Source organism: Schistosoma mansoni, chromosome 1, assembly GCF_000237925.1.
Source record: "Schistosoma mansoni strain Puerto Rico chromosome 1, complete genome".
Taxonomy (NCBI): domain Eukaryota; kingdom Metazoa; phylum Platyhelminthes; class Trematoda; order Strigeidida; family Schistosomatidae; genus Schistosoma; species Schistosoma mansoni.
In genome coordinates this window covers 47,147,039-47,163,902 of record NC_031495.1, presented here as the reverse complement: position 1 = coordinate 47,163,902, position 16,864 = coordinate 47,147,039, and the positions used below count along the sequence as shown (strand labels likewise).

Here is a 16,864-nt window from a genome sequence, read left to right as displayed (position 1 = left end):
CTACTACTACTACTACTACTACTACTACTAGTGATAATAATAATAATAAAATTACGAGAGGGAACCATATCTAAAGACATTATTTAACTATCTTATTTTTCTTATAGAATGTTGGCTATGATTACATTAAACATGTGCTTAATACTTGGCATGAAGAAGGTCGTTTACAAAATCTCATACCTGGTGTAAAACCACATATTTCCTCTTCAACTGAAATATCTACATGTGAGATAGATTCGACAAGTACTCAATTAAGTCCAGTTCATTCACCAACATCTCATAACTGGTTAACTCAGGTTAGTAAATTGTGATATATTTTTCTATATTGGTTCAACGTTTCTACTCATAACTGACTTATACACTAAAATACTGGATCTTTAACATATACATGCATTATTTTATAGCAAAGTTGTCAAAATCATTATTTTAAATTACATAAATCAAGGGATATAATGTAATTTATGTCGGAAAAAACCAACTTTCTTTTTAAACATTATTATATCGTTTTTTGTTGTTCAAAATGTATTTTATATGCCAGAACGTAAATTAAAGCCTTATCCTGTATGAATCGATCAAATTACTATTTGAAATCATTACACTTCACTTGTTATTCTCATATACTATATTTTGCTTTATTGAATATTCTAATATGAAACGCATTACATAATCATATCCATCATGACAATTGGACTAAACTATTCTATCAAAAGAATTCATCGGAAATACTGGTAATACTACCATCTCATGTTCGTAATAATTTGATAGGTTACATTAGACATAGTTGTAACATAATTTAACATGTTTGTAATTATTTCTACCATTCATTTTGTAGTAAAATATTTGTAGTTGATTAGTATATTATCTTCCATGGCTCATTTATAGATTTATTTTTAGAAGGATTCTCGAAACAAAAAGGTTATATTAATTATCAGAAGGGGTTTTGTGGAGATTAAGTATTTTCATAGTTGAAAGCGTGAGTCAATTGAAGCTAGACTACCATGGAAAACCTGGAAGCACTGGACGGCCGTTTCGTCCTATTATGGGACTGCTGAGGAGTCTCATAATAGGACGAAAAGGTTGGAACTTTATTTTTCTGTAAATCCTCTATTCTTATAAAAATAATTTTTTTGATGAAATTATGACTAAAACATTATAAAATACTCTCAAAGAAAGTTGTGATATTTACCGGTTTATCATTGTAAAAGAATGAGAATATTTTATCAATCCATACTGAACAGTCGAGTAGATCATATTAAAAATCTATTGGCTATCTTTAGATTTATGATGATATTTTCAGTGGAGTTATACATTCTGTTTTACAAATAGGATTTTGCTGTTGACTAGTTTCATAGATTGATTATCTTTCTTTATTATAAAGAATAAAATATTTCTAAAGCTGTGTATAGTCACTCTTACTAACTGATACAATATGTAGATATTTGTATCTACACAACTTTTATTTCGGAAACATTTATCTTGATCTGTTTATGTAACGTCATCTCGAAAAGTTGATTAACAATACAGGAAATCTCTTCGTTTTCTAATGGTGTCTTTTTCTGCCTTGTTCATTAATGATTAGTCCTAATAATAAATCGTCTCAGTTCATAAAAGGAAAATCGAAATTTTTGTTGTGATATACACTGGCAAATCAAATTGACTATGCATACTTCACAATCCTTAAATTTATAAGCAAGGGGGAGAAAAGACGAGTAACTTACAGGTTTGGTAAATGAGTGCATCTTTCAAACCTCTTTTGTGTTAACTTTTATAAAGTTTGTTTCATAGCAGAATCTTCTGTATGTTACGTTTAAAAAAATATTTCACACTACTTACTATTCCATAATTCCCCAAATATTTCAATTGTATGATAGGTTTGTTAGTTTTTATCTGATGCAGAGAGAAATATTAATGGTCTTCATGGATGTCCGATCTCAAGATTTCTTAAATGTTTTCTTAACTAGATAGTAAATGCAGCCTGTTTAATTTGATTTTCGAAAAACTGATACTCTACTGGTGTATTCTTCATTTGATTTTAAGAAGACGAATAACATCTCCTTGGATTAAAACAAAGTATTCTAACTACTTGGTCTGATATACACTTTGCTTACGACAAACGCAAAGTTTTTGTTCTGACTATTGCTCATAATCTGTTTATTTTGTATATAGTTTAACAAACGTATGTTCTCGCTCTTACGGTAATTTTAACATTTTCCTTTTTTGTTTAGCAGTTTAAGCGGTTACACTATTATTGCAAGTCTAATCACTCAGGTTGACTATTAAACACAGTGATAATAGGGTTTTCTAAGTGAGAACAATGTGTTAATTATCTTAATTAGTCATACAATGGATTAATATAAGATTCTTTTGTGACCATTGATATATATATCTGTGTTCTTTTCTTCTTACAGAGTTTTAGTGATCAGCTCACATTCATTGATCTAGCTGAGTGTGTAGCTAAAACATCCAAAGGTGTGAATTCTCCAGGTAGGTGTTTTTTTCTCTGTTAATTCGTGTTTCATAACGTTGACTATATATTGTTATATTCTGTACTGGGCATTTGATTTTCGAATCTAAATATTAATACAAGGATGCATCTAACATGATTATTATGAACCTAATCAGCTTTTACACAATGACACTTAAACGCAAAATTTAAGAAAAAAAGTATTTAAATAGGAATAATATATTTGTAAAATCTCAGGGAATGAATTTGAAGTAAATCCAACGTTTCATCTGGCAATCTGGTCCAAGCTTTTTCAAGGAAATATAATCAAACATCAAAATTATCAACTCGGCGCCCGAATACTGTGAAACTATTCGCTCTAATTTAGTTGAAAAGTTCTTATATAAAAAAATATATTTAGTTTCATCATAAAAACACGATCATTTATGTGACTTTTAAATGTATGTAGATCAGTTTATTCGGCAATTGGGAATGATTGAAGACAAATGATCTTTATGGCTTTACAATTATAATGAAATTTTTTATTCAAAGTTAATAAATTGAATAATGGCAGCAACAAAAAAACCTAAAAACTTCGTGTAACGAACTTAAGACAATTCATAGATATATTCGTAAGCATGGGCTTAGTAATATATCACTTGAACAGAGCTTAATCTATCATCGGTTTAATAAGCTGAGTTTTATTATGTTTAGATAAATAGGAATAGAAAATAAGATGAACCAGTATTTCTTTTCAATTGTCTTTTCATAATGACCATATCATTAGGTTTTGAGAGAATTTCCTATGGAAAACCAGTAATAGATTGTTGGAAAGTCTTTTTAATTTCACATTAATAAGGGTAATAATGGTTAATAGTTAGTGCAAGTTCCGAAAACGAATGATTAATGGATTATTCAGGATTTGAGGGTAAATTTATTATATTGTGTATGATCAAATAATGATCAAGTAATAACAACAAAAGATCCTTTCAATTAGCTAGTTATTGTAGTTGAGTGTTTTAAAATGTTATGTGTATAAATCTTACTTGGTCGTCTGGATCATGAAGGCAACCGGTTTATACGACATAGCACAAAGTTATTTTTCATATATATTTTACGTGTTTGTGAATGAATTCATTGGCCCTGTTATGTATGTAATAAGCGAATTGTCGAATCCTTCATAATGGGGGATAAAATAGATTGATTTGAAGGCGACATGTAAATGTACATAAACTCTGTATTCAGTACCAACTTGATCATCAACGATGTAGCACAGTACTTGATACAATAGAAACGGTCCCAGTCTTATTGGTTATTTATGATGTTCATTAATATTGATGATCAAATATGTGTTCCTAATAATTCACAGTCAAACTATCTTGTTTTGATACTCTGCATGTAAATGACAACTTTGATTTCCCTAATATTGACTCAGTCAATGAACTGGTAGTTCTATCTTCATTTACGACTTTGGAGTTTGTTTTTGAGTGAATTATGCATTCGCCCTAAATATTCACATGTCACTTATATCATTATAACAATATTGACGTATGACTCACGACATACTAGTTCATCTGTCTGTTGAGTAGTTACTCGGTTAGGTAGAAAACGTTTCGATAAAGGGACTACATCCTTCCTGAATATATTAGAGATTCGTGCTCACATGGTCATTGTATACCCAGTATAGGTTTCCGGTTTACACAAATATATGTTTATAATATTTGATTAATGGACACTGTGTAGTGGATATTGTCTTTCATAATATCTAAGATCGATTTGGTCAGCGAATACGCAACTTCAACATATCGATAATGGAAGAACGATAAGGCTGGCTGTTTTGTGTTTAGTTATGAGGCCAGTATGGTTTGTAAACTGATTATGTAGCTGCCGTTTTGAAGAGGATTTAAGCTGTCAGAGCTATCGTACTTGAAATTATCCATACTTTTTGTTGTATAACTATCAGACACTTTGAGTACCATATTTTTATATTTACCTATTTTCAAGCTCTTGTCTAAAGCATATATACGTCATATTATTCAGATTGATCATTAACTACTTCATTTTTCGTTTTTTTTTTTATCACTTATGGCTGTGTCGTACATACGCAGTAAATGTTTATTTCCCTTTGCTGTTAGATATTTTAGCTATATTGTAGTATGAGTTATTAAATCTGCTTAAGTACAATAGAAAAAATATCCGCTTGCTAATTTGTCTGCTGATTGTACACTGAGATAGAGGTTGTTTGAGGACCGATAGGTGTTAAGGTCTACATCATTATTCGTTGGTGAAATAGACCATCGATCCTACAGACAAATATAGGTGTACTAATTAATAAAAATAAACAGTCTGATCACGCTGACCTCGGTGTAATTCAGGAATTTGTTGTTTTTGAAGATACAATTAACTCTCTAGGGTGTACAGTTTACTTTATTCTGTGTAACCCGACCCGTCAACCACAGTATTTACTAATATGTAGAATACTGTTTATCTGGACATTTGTTTTGAAATAAAATAAACGTAACCGTTTTCGCTTTTGTTAACAAGAGAACTTATGAACATTGTAGGATTTGACAGACGTGTGTAACAATTTGCTTTAATTTACATCACCACTTAGGGGAGAAGGGAAAAGGCAGTCATTATGCCAATTGGAGAAGAGAAGAATGCCTTAAATAGTATTTACGTTGTCCACTAAACATTTTTTTGTAAATGAGACGGTGTTAATACAAAATAACGGTACATTTTGTTTCAAAGTTTTAGCGGAAAATCGACGACCAGAATAACCACTATGTATAGGTATAATCCGGCCAACAAATAGCATGTTTGACCTTTTGAAAATTCATAAAACGCGAGTTTGTATATCTGGTACTTGAAGTAATCAAAAAATACTTTTACATTTACTAAACATAATGATGGGTTTTTTGGTTCTTGGAATAAAATCAGAGATATATCACCTAGTAGTAAAAGCTTTGCACTTGACTAACAACACGCTTGTTTTTTTAAACAGGTTCTGATAAGTACCATAGAACAGATAGTACCAATGTACAAAATTTCTCTCAATTACCTGATATGGTTGGTAAAAATACTATAAATGATATTTCTACTTATAACAATGCTCCTGATTCCAGTGGTGGCAGTATAACTACTGTGAGGAAACTTCCGAAATCTACGCACACTGTTGTTTCAGATTCAACATCAAGATATTTTGATACTGATCACTGTTTACAGTCTGGATCCAGTTCGAAAATTTCATCCTCAAATGAACAATACCGCAAGGAAGAACAAAAGCATATTTCCGACTTTTTGGAAAATAATCTGTCTTCCAAGTGTAGACGACGTTTCCTAAGTGGTTGTTACGATGTCAGGAGCAGTTACTTATACCGAAATTTAAACATCTTATGTGATGTGAATTGTGCACCGATCCAAAACAATTTGATTAAAAGTGGTGTCCACCCTAATCATTTACGGAAATGTAAATCTGATTATGGTCTACAAGCGTATGACAACAGTCAGACAATGAATTTAATAATGAATAGCGATGTCGACCCGGTAGTTAATGCATCTGCGAGATCTGCACACGTTACTAAATACAGTCTGTCTTCCTTTAGATCTTTGGAAGATGATGGGTATTTAGAAGATGATGAAAGTTCCACGGACAGTGCACATTCTCCAGTTACAGCATCTGATCCCGAATTAAGACATGATGTTTACCCCGAATCCAGTAATGCAGAAGAAAAGGGTTTGCGCCAAAGATCATCTTCTACCTATGGACTTCCACCTTATTTGTTACATACAGAGGCGACAAATAAGAGATGTGATTCACCGAATTCTGATAATAATGTGAAAAATCCATCCCTCATGAAAGGTCAACAAGGAAGCAATGATGTGTTTACCAACAACCCATTGCTTAAGTTAGATATGACATCGGTACGTAATCGGACCAAGCCAAATCGCAAAAGACATCACCGTTCATCATTAGATCGAGTAAGACATTGGAAATTGTTCAATATTCATGTACCTTTAATTTCTCCGTATATTTTAGTATTTTAACGGCATATTAAGGATTATGTTTTCAGTGGAGCTTGGGTTTAACGTTGTCTGAAGAGATGAGCAGTAGCTTAGGGATTAAAGCACTTTGCTTTCAGCTATTTGGACGCAGATTCGAACCTACTTTTATCTGGTCAGTCAGGTTAGTATCATTAGCTAATCTCCTTCCTCCAAAAAACTTACAGGTAAAATAAAACTATCAACAAATTAAGCATCTTGAATCACAGTTGATTCCATCTTGAACTGTCTTATTCCTTATGGATGACTAGACCACCATCAGGTTAATTGTATTTTGCATTCGTTCTTGATAAACATTTGTAGTCTATTAAGTATTTATATTACATCTACATTTACCACGGGACGTATATATTTATTTGGGACAGTGTATAACTACGATTTCAAGTGTGGCTTTATGTTATAACCTACGAAACTGTTTACACATATCGGGGTTCTAGCCTTTAAACCATAAATCTCGTAACTGCTGATCACTTCAAAACCATTTGTAGCAAAGACCCCTGAAGGAATGTTTTTTTTTCTTTTGACTTCATAGTTACGAACTGATCGTGATCGAGGAGCGGCAAACTCGCTTGTTAACCTGCCATAGTGGCAAGCCGAATGATTACATTGGATTGACAAATAATATGTGCTTGTGTGTGTGTACATATTCGTAAAATTGTGATATTTCATTTATCAGTTACGTCTTAGTTTATGAAGACATGTTTGCTTTTATACTTTATTTCCACTTATTTTCAAATGCTCACGCACTCATTCATTTTGATCTTAAAGCAAGAAAGAGTTTCCTGAAGCTAATATACATTTAAATTTCATAAGTAAAGAGCAAAATCATTTAACATTTTTTCATGTGATAAACATTTGAAAACAGATGTTATGTTTCATCTTCATTATATACATTACCTACAACAATTTCATCTTGAATGTTCTTTTCTTCCACATTTAGCTAATGGGTGGTAGAACTGAGTTTACTTGAATGCTGCATGTGCTATATATATATATATATATATATATATATATATATATATATAACATCCTAATGATACACTGTCTGAAATGCTTTTACGGAAAATAAAGGCAGAATAAAGCGAATAGGAGTATATGAATTACACTAAACTGTGCAGTAAAACCAAATCAATATTATTAGGGTAGGTTTACTGTCAGTACAGATTATTTTTGAACACACAAGAGGGTTTGAATTTCCGTATAGTTAAGATTGCAACAAATCTAATCATTGGTTCTGGATCATTTTCATGAAGTCACTTTAAGACTAGTCCTATGGCCTGCTTTAACCACATGTTTGGTGTGTATCCCTCAATCTTACTAGGTTATCTTATTTCATATAAACCTAAATCTAATTAGCAATAAAAAGTTAAAGTGCTCGAAGTACATGTTGTTTCTTATTTAATGCTTACTGGTTACATTGACTTGAGATAGATAACGAACAATTATGCTTTTATTTGAATGTGATGTCACAAACAGTAGAACCTTCTACTGTTTGTAATGCTTTTTTAGAGACTATAAACTTTTTCACCATATTTTTGAAGAAAATAAGGCTGGTTCAGCGTGGTATATGTTTAAGAGAATTTTCAAGTACATTGCTCAGTAATTTCTGTTTCTATGGATTTTTCCAAAGAGCACGTATCTATTTTCCTCTTTTTACGTAACTTTTCCATTTTCTCATCCACAGTAAGTTCCACATGTCTTCTAGATAGCTTCTTAATTACAGTTTTCTTATTAGACGGTTCTAAAGGGTTAATAAATTTAGCCTCTGGAGATATTTCGTCCAAATGATGATTGATTAGTGAGCTATTTGGGATGGTACCTGTAACAAGAAACATATTAGATATGGATGTATGTCGACAAAATTATTTTAATGAAAATCAAGTTAATAAATTTGTGTGAAAAGTGATACTATCTTCTTACTTAATTTTAGGTTACCAGAGAGAAGTTTTGATAATTAATCCTGTAGTTGAAAAGAGAATGCTCAGATTTGGGAGCGTAGCATATACAAACAATGGCAAATACACTTGTACTCTAAGCTAACTATCGACCCTTTGGTCGTTGTACTTTTTTCTATTGAACATCTATAAACCATTATGTTATGCGTGATTGACTGCACAACATAACTGTTTGAATTCATACAAAGCCCTCATAAAGAATCCTAGTAAGCTAATTAAAAGACAAACATACTTTCAACATAGTTCAACATTCTTCTGACGATAGCTGATCTGGAAATAATTTGGATAGAAATCGTTTAAAGAAAAATACAATATTTCTACCGAATTCCGTATTCTGACCACAATTTCTGATAATGTTTGACCAAATCTAGTCGAGCAGCTAGAAATATTATTGTAGAGTGAAGTAATTATCCACATACCTTCACTTGTTTCCCAATTTAAACAAGATTCTGGGTAAATGCCAGCAATAAATAACAATGGGAAGTCTTTCAGAGAGTTGTAATACTGTTCAGAGACTTACCAGCTGCAAGCTGATATTGAGGTTTAGCGGGAGTTTTACTCAAATCCAACATGTCATCAACAACCTTTAATATGGAAATGAAATGAGTTTTTGTTTAATTCCTAATCTATAAGTAAAAAAAGAAGTGACTTTTCACTAAACATAACGAAGTGTTATTGCCAAGTAGTGTTTAATATGGTCTTCTCGGAAATACAGCTGTCTGGATGCTGTTTTATCCATGATGCTTCTTTTGAAGTGCGAAGACAACTGATCATACAAGAGATTTGGACTCAGTGTCTCCTACTACGTAAAGTAGATAATAGAAATGTAATCCGGTCCATAATATTGACATGTAGTAGACTACTGGTAATAACTTAACCAGAAAGCTATTAGATAATAATAGTGGAGATTTATAGCTCAGGTGGATGATTTTGATGGAGTTTTAATCTCTGAGCTGGATGGTTCGGTCGTAATGCTTCCATCATTCTTCTGAACGACATCAGCACAAACTTCAGATAGAAGTGAAGTGTTCAGATTTCTCCACATATGGTTCACAGCTTGTCGTGTAGACTTCGATGTGGATTAGTTCTTGTTGACCTTGAACCGGTCATTGTTTACTTCTTTGTTTTGGTTGTATCTTCCGTTGGTTTAATTTTCGGTCCTATGTTTGTCCATAATTTTCCTGATTGGTTGATAAATTGGATCGATTTCAATATGCTTGTTGATTGCTAGTTGACCTGAGTGCCAAGCTTCCAAAAATTCTCTAGTGCTTTTGGAATTGCCTCTATCCAAAATTTCCATATTTTTCCAGTCGAATGTATGTTCACAGTTGTTCGTGTGTGTTGATATAAGTGGGGACATGTTATGGCGTTTGACTGCTAATTGATGCTCATGCAGGCTAAGATGAAGAGGGCGTCGGCTTTGTCCGATGCAGTGTTCTCCTCAGTTGGCACAATTTATTTCGTAGATGATGTTTAGTTTTTCTTCTTTTGTCATATCATCCTTTGGTTTGCATAGGATTGAATGGAGGGATTTCGTTGGTTTGTGCGCAACACCTATTCCGAGGGTTTTCAGCAGTCTCGTTGTAGTTTCTGATATGCTTTTTATGTATGGTAGGGTGATCTGTTTGTTGACCTCCGTACTTGACTTTGTTTCTGCTGATGGTATTTCGCGGCTGGTATTTTTCAATGAAGTTGATTGGATAGCCACTCTTTTGAAAGATGCTCTTCAGGTATTTTTCTTCATTTTTTAGTGCTACAAATGTGTTGCAATGTGTCCTTTCCCTCTTGAACAAGGTTTGTATGCAGTTGCGTACAATTCCAAAACACCTGAGAACTTTTAGAAGCTTGGCACTCGGGTCAACTAGCAATCAACAAGCACATTGAAATTGATCCAATTTATCGACCAATCAGGGAAATTATGGACAAACGGGACCAAAAATTAAACCAACGGAAGATCAAAAATAGCGTTAGTTGAATCCATGTTATTTATTTGCCTATAGCACTTAACCGGCACTATATACAATTCAAAACTAGTGACACAACATGAAACGAAATGGAGAAAATGCTGAACACAATAATAACCAAAAATGGAAATCCTGTGGCACTAAAACAGAACGGCAGATGTTTTTGCCTCGCCATTGCACTGATTGTTGACACCGTTCGTTTTACTGACTTCAGGTTCTAAATCATTTAATACTTGGATCCATTATGACCTACAGATACTTATTGCCAAACAAGAGTTTTTATGCGTCGAGAAGCAAATAGCGATTCCGCACAAACACTCCTTGCCCACTAGTTTTGATTTCTTCACTCACTACGAACTTTGGGAAATCGTGCTTCAAGTGGAAGACCTTACAGCTGGTATCTTAGGTCCACAATTGATTACACTTTAAGTGACCAGTAGACACTATAGTCTGTCAACTGATTATGAATTATTTAGCCCAATCAAGTTGACTAAGTTATAACTTATAAATGATAACTGATAAATAAATAGAACCTCGTAGTTATGCATATATTTTCATGTATGATTATGAGCTACATCCGAGGTCTGGAGGCTGACACTCCAATTCGATCACCTAAACCAAAGCAAGTACGAACTCACAAGATTGAAAAAAGAAAGTAAAAATAACCATGATTGATAATCTTTGAAATCCATTGATCATATAAACAGCAAATAATCAGTGTAAGAATTAACTTACTGATGGACTTTCATAACCCCTTCCTACCATAAACAAGATAGACATAACAAATCGTATTTGGTGATAAAGGAAACCCGAAGCCGATATGCTAATGCGGCATAACTTGGAGTGACTAAAAAGTAGGATTAAAAATGCGTTAGTAGATTTGCATGTACATGTATCGATATTGGATAATTCTGAGTATACTTTTAATATTACTACAGAATTTACTGAATTATACGATAACAATGGGTCGATAATTGACAAAATCTAGACGTATATACAAAATACTTCGTTTTTCGCAAAATTAAGTTACCTGTTACGTAAAGGTAGGATCTATCAGAAAACAAGAATATTTCGCGGGAGTTCGGTTTATATTTGAATACGGATTAAACTTGAACTTGGGAAGTATAAATGAAATGTTGAGATGATTTTACCATAAGTGTCTTCAAGTCATTTTTGTGTTAAAATCACTGAGTGGACTGTGTTAGTTGTATTTACAGAGGGTAGTATATAACGTTAAATTAACTACGAACCATGAGAGACTGAAATGCTTGAGGATATGTTATTCATGAACGACTGAATAAACCAGAATAGTACTGGTTGTTTACAAATTGGAACAACCAAGCACCAAGAAATAAAAAAGACATGAAAAGACGGAAAAATTTGAATAGAGCATTTATTTTACTTATTGAGCACGAAAACTAAAACTAGCTTGCTATTTATAGACTTCTTAACCGAATTCTATTTCAACACTACGCTTAAGGTAGGTAGCAGCTAGTCATACGCAGCACGTCTCAACTACTTTAGTATACGGCTGTTGACAACCTCATCCATCAGTTCTGACTTCTACCAAGTGCTATGTGGGAACATAAAAATAACGCAATTAAATCAATGGAAAGCGGATTATAGTCCAAAATAATTCCTAAGAGATTGGCGTATCAAGACTGTTTTGATACAGACTCATTTCTCAAGCGCAAGCGATCACTTTTTAAAAACTTTCGACTTTGCCACAAACTAAAGCAATGAGAAGAAATAAATAACGTTCAGTGACTAGACAACATCAAAGCATCATGTTGTAACACTACTAAGCCGAGTTACTAAATAAGTCGGGAAAACAACGGAGAATCTGAAACTTACTGATCACATGAGTCTACATCGCTTACAACCACTTCGAAAATTTCACGTATAAAAGTCACAGTATCTTTTTCGATTCGGGAAGCACAGAAGTTTCTGAAATCATGTACTCCAACGAGCCGATTACCCGCGTCAATCATTGACTTTAGACAAATACATATTAGTATAGAACCGCTTACTTTGATGTCTAGACCGCTTTCAGGGAAGTAATATTCATAAGATCTTTTGCAACACATAAACCTACAAGTTTAGTTTGAGCGATAATCAGTTCACCTTGCACTAAAGTCTGGTGAGACGGGAGACCAAGCTAGGACTCGGATATCGCGTGGTAAATTTCTGTTCAATGCAGAAACATAGTCCATTTCTTCGTCAGGAACATCTACAGAAGATTATACGTCGTAAAACCATCTAACCCTGGCGCTCAGAGATGCAAGGACCTGAATCTTCAATAACTCCAACCCCTCTAGCTATTAGTGAACGTGAAACAAGAGAAATAACCTGAGCGACAATAATATAAATACTGAATATTGCTAAATTACTTGGCACATTCCACTAACTCCTCTGTCAGTTCGTCCACAAACTGAAAAATCGCACTCGTTTCTGTTGAAATGAAATAAAAATTAAACGTGCCTATTTTCAATGAGTTTGGATTTTTCCAGTGCGTCGAAAATGCGGTCCATGACCGTTAGTGCGAGACAACCTTGAGGAACCAGTCCACAATAATTCCAACCCAAATACGACAGTTTTAACGCAATATGACGCTTCTTATACCTACCAAATAATTGATAGAAAAAAACCGACCTGTCAAAAATGAATGGTTTGGTGACTTTTGGAACATCATTTTCTTGTTTTCGAAGCTTTGATATAATATTTTCCAATTGCTGATTATATTTCAGTAAGCAAACAGCTTTTTCCTTTAAAGCCTTCAAAGCCCCTTTGGTGAAAACGTTGAATACTTACTTCAAAATCAAGTTCGTCGAGCGATTTTAGTCTGGACTCCAACTGCTTAATACCTGAGAACATCCCACTCATAATTCGCATCCCAAAATCTGCGCCTATTCAAACGACCCTCATCACAATGCAATTAAACAGTGATACAGAAGTTGAAACTCGCTGAGCATAAGTAAGTAGTCGATAAATCCTTGTGATCGGTGTTTAGATTACTTATTAGATTACTTAGAAATCGCCAAATACAAGTGAAACAAAACTCAAACAGGTGCGCGGAACGACACTAGCTGTCAAGATGATCTCATAGGTGATTGGGTGATGATTCAATTACGAAGATACAGTGTAAGTGCACTTCCATTGTATCTTCGTAATTACCTCTTGTTTAACGAGTTGAAGAATAACAGGATTATAACTGGTGTACGGTGAGACTACACTGTATGAACGAAGAATTTTGACCTAAGATCGTGCCTTTCGAATTTATACGCATAAAGTGTGTATTTCAGTTTCAGTTTCAGTTTGGAAAGGACAGGAGGCTTGATGGCCTGTGTTAGTCCTGGCAATGATGGTCTCTCAGCTGATTCAACTTTCTTTTGAAGGAGTCGACGGATGGAGCCTCAACCACGTGCTGAGGTAATGAGTTCCACTCGTTGATTATTCGATGGGAAAGTCGATAGTCAGCTGACAAGTAATTCGTTCTGGGCTTGTGAACATTTTTGGAGTGTCCTCGTAGATTTTCTGTTTTGGAAGACAAGAAAAATAAGGGCATATCAGGTGCAAATTTGTCATTAAGCAATTTGAAAACTGTAATCAAGTCGCCTCTGATTCTTCTATATGACAGCGGGAATAGGTTTAGCTTGGTCAGTTTAGTACCATACGGGAGCTTCGCTATTCCAGGAATCAGCCTAGTTGCTGCTCTCTGAACCTCTTCCAAAAGCTCACTCTTTTTTTAGGCAGGGGCTAGCTGCTTGTATGCAGTACTCAAGTTTAGGACGTACGAACACTGTATACAAAGTCAGAAACGTTTTAGCGTCGAGATGCCTAAAAGCCCTGCGTATGGACCATAAAGTTCTAAATTTTTTGGCGGCTATTGCATGGCAGTGTGCAGTGGTCTTTAAGTCTTGACTAACGATGACGCCTAAGTCATTGTGTGCCTGGACAATAGGTAACTCAGTGTTATTCATCGTGTATGTATCTGTACCCTGGTGGCCAATATGCATCACAATACACTTGGAAGTATTTATCGGCAATTGCCAGGTTTGGGACCATTCAGATAATCTCTCCAGCTCATTTTGGAGTTCTACGCTATCGCCCTTGTTTTGTATCACTCTCCATATCTTGACATCATCAGCATAGAGTAAGACCGATGACGATAGTAGACGAGGGAGGTCAGTTACGTACAGGAGGAATAACACTGGCCCCAAAACTGTACCCTGGGGGACTCCACTAAGCACAGTTTCCCAGCTAGACAACTTGGAGTTCACCCTTACTCTTTGTTGACGCCCAACTAAGAAGTCTTTTATCCACATCAATAGATTGCCTTCAATCCCGACATTCCTTAGCTTATATAACAGCCGGTTATGCGGAACTCTGTCGAAAGCTTTGCTGAAATCGATGTAAGCTATGTCTATAGGTAACTTTTGGTCCTTAAGAGCGCACCAGCTTTCACGAGCGACTAATAAGTTTGTGAGACAAGAGTAACCTGTTCTAAAGCCATGTTGCTTTTCCGAGAGGATCCGGTTTTCATCAAGATACTTTAACAGCTCCTTCCGAATAATCTTTTCTAAGATTTTAACAACCACACTAGTTAGGCTAATTGGTCGGTAATTCTCAGGCTTATGTTTTGTACCTGTTTTGAAGACTGGACTTACTATGGCGTTCTTCCAGTCTTTTGGTAGACAACCCTGGGTTACGGATAGATTAAAACATACCCTTAAAGGGTTCGCAACAAAGTTAGCTAATTCCTTTAGTAACCTAGGATGCAGTTCATCGGGTCCAGTGGATTTACCTATGTCAAGCTTAACTAGCAGACCAAAGACATCGAGTTCTTTATTGTTCACGCTGTCCAGTGTTTGTGTGGGGGGATTTTCATGGACTGGTGAGGAGGGTGTTTCTATGGTGTATACATTGCTAAAGTATTTAGAGAATACTTGAGCTTTGCCAAAGTCGTCCTCCACTAGTGCTGAGGCGGTACTGTCTCCTCATGGTGAAGGAACATTTCTTCTTCCTTTTGCCTTTGGTTTAAGTACGAATACAAGCGTTTAGGGCATTTTATGGATTCCTTAATGATTTTCTCTTCGTACAGCTTTCTGGACTTACGGAGGGTCGAGGCACAGGTATTTCGAGCCTTTTGATACTGAAATTTTGCCTCGTCAGTCCCCAGTAACCTAAATCTATCCCACATTTTCCTTCTTTTACGGAGAAGGATGCGAACCTCCCTACTGAACGACGGTGGGGAGTTTCTCGGCCCCCTAGGTGTAGTCCAAGGGATGTAGGGTAGGCGGTAACTTTTAAGTATAAATTCCGGAATACGTCCCAAGCCGTTTCGATTGATGACTCTGGGTCTATTTTCCAATCTACTGATGATGCTGATTTCATGATGTCTGGTATGTTTGCTTTCCAGACGTTAGGTCTGGATTGAGCTGACGTGTGCTCGTGATCGACAGTTATATGGAAGTCAAAGCTTAAAACTGCATGATCACTTTTGCCTAGGGGTGGCATGTAATCCAGGTTTGCAACGTCATCCTCATAATGAGTCAATATAAGATCCAGTAAGGATGATGCAGAACCCGGGTCGTACCTAGTTGCTTCCTTCACGTGCATGGCTGATAAATTTTGAGGAGAAACGAAAATCTAACTCCTTACACTTCCACAACTCCTTCATACCTAACAAACGGTCGCAATTTACTCAAGGATCAGTAGAAAGTTAAGGTTTCTAGTCACATTACTCCTCGCATTTCCCTAAAACTGATAACTCTTTCCAAAAGTTGACAAATCTACCATCTGTAGTCGGAACAATGTTGATCATATGTGAGATGAGAAGTACCAAAATCTCCTATTACTTCACTCTTATGAAGACAAAGTAGCTCAAGAAAACGAAGTTGGGAGTGATGTTACACCAACCTTAAAATGTGACCGACCTTCAGAGGTCTCACAATATCCAATGTAATTTTTTACAAATGCCTCGAATGGTTGTGGACGGAATCGAAGCTTTTGCTTAATGGGCTTTCATGTCTAGTGGCAGTGGATCACGAATGCCTACAGGCAGGAACCTGGGTATATTAACGACAGTCGGAAAAAAAGAAATTGCTAAATCATAATAAGATGTTATCCTGAGTCCTTAAGAATAGGTCAAGGTTCCTCTTGAAGGACTCCTAGAAAGTCGCTTGGACTAGCTTAGTCGGCAGCGAATTCCAGCACTTGACAAATCTTGAGTATTAGGAGTTGTGTCTACAGTCCGTTCTGCTATGTTGGGTCTCCAGTTCCTGGGTGTTACCCCTTAGGTTAGTATTGTGAGTGAGCTTAAGTAGATTTTTAAGGGGATGACCAAAAGTATTAAGGATACAGTAAGCCATAAGTAGGTCACCTCTAAGACACCTGTACTCTAACGGGTAAAGGTTAAGTGGTTGGAGGCGCTCTTCGTA

At 35.2% G+C, this 16,864-nt stretch overlaps 2 protein-coding genes across 3 annotated transcripts in view; one reads left to right on the top strand and one right to left on the bottom strand.

The window, feature by feature from the left end:
* Smp_171820.1 (neuropathy target esterase/swiss cheese-related protein) overlaps positions 1-7,416 on the top strand; it is a gene marked incomplete at its 5' end in the record, with an annotated part of 56,186 nt that extends 48,770 nt beyond the window's left edge. The window contains 3 exons of one of the 2 annotated variants that reach the window (XM_018794631.1): positions 2,409-2,484; positions 5,448-6,424; positions 7,038-7,416. In XM_018794631.1, the coding sequence (XP_018649024.1) occupies positions 2,409-2,484; positions 5,448-6,424; positions 7,038-7,091 (1,107 nt within the window). In that variant the 3' untranslated portion in view covers positions 7,092-7,416. Of the gene's footprint in view, positions 1-2,408; positions 2,485-5,447; positions 6,768-6,808 lie in introns of both variants that reach the window. The other variant, XM_018794633.1, reaches the window with a different exon arrangement.
* Positions 7,417-8,061: 645 nt separating this feature from the next.
* Smp_171830 (putative pseudouridylate synthase) overlaps positions 8,062-16,864 on the bottom strand; it is a gene marked incomplete at its 5' end in the record, with an annotated part of 50,542 nt that continues 41,739 nt past the window's right edge. The window contains 12 exons of the mRNA XM_018794630.1: positions 8,062-8,324; positions 8,693-8,730; positions 8,782-8,839; positions 8,880-8,945; positions 8,981-9,044; positions 11,160-11,271; positions 12,279-12,418; positions 12,455-12,515; positions 12,549-12,654; positions 12,689-12,773; positions 12,815-12,875; positions 13,077-13,209. Of these exons, the coding sequence (XP_018649023.1) occupies positions 8,089-8,324; positions 8,693-8,730; positions 8,782-8,839; positions 8,880-8,945; positions 8,981-9,044; positions 11,160-11,271; positions 12,279-12,418; positions 12,455-12,515; positions 12,549-12,654; positions 12,689-12,773; positions 12,815-12,875; positions 13,077-13,209 (1,160 nt within the window). The 3' untranslated portion in view covers positions 8,062-8,088. The remainder of the gene's footprint in view (positions 8,325-8,692; positions 8,731-8,781; positions 8,840-8,879; positions 8,946-8,980; positions 9,045-11,159; positions 11,272-12,278; positions 12,419-12,454; positions 12,516-12,548; positions 12,655-12,688; positions 12,774-12,814; positions 12,876-13,076; positions 13,210-16,864) is intronic.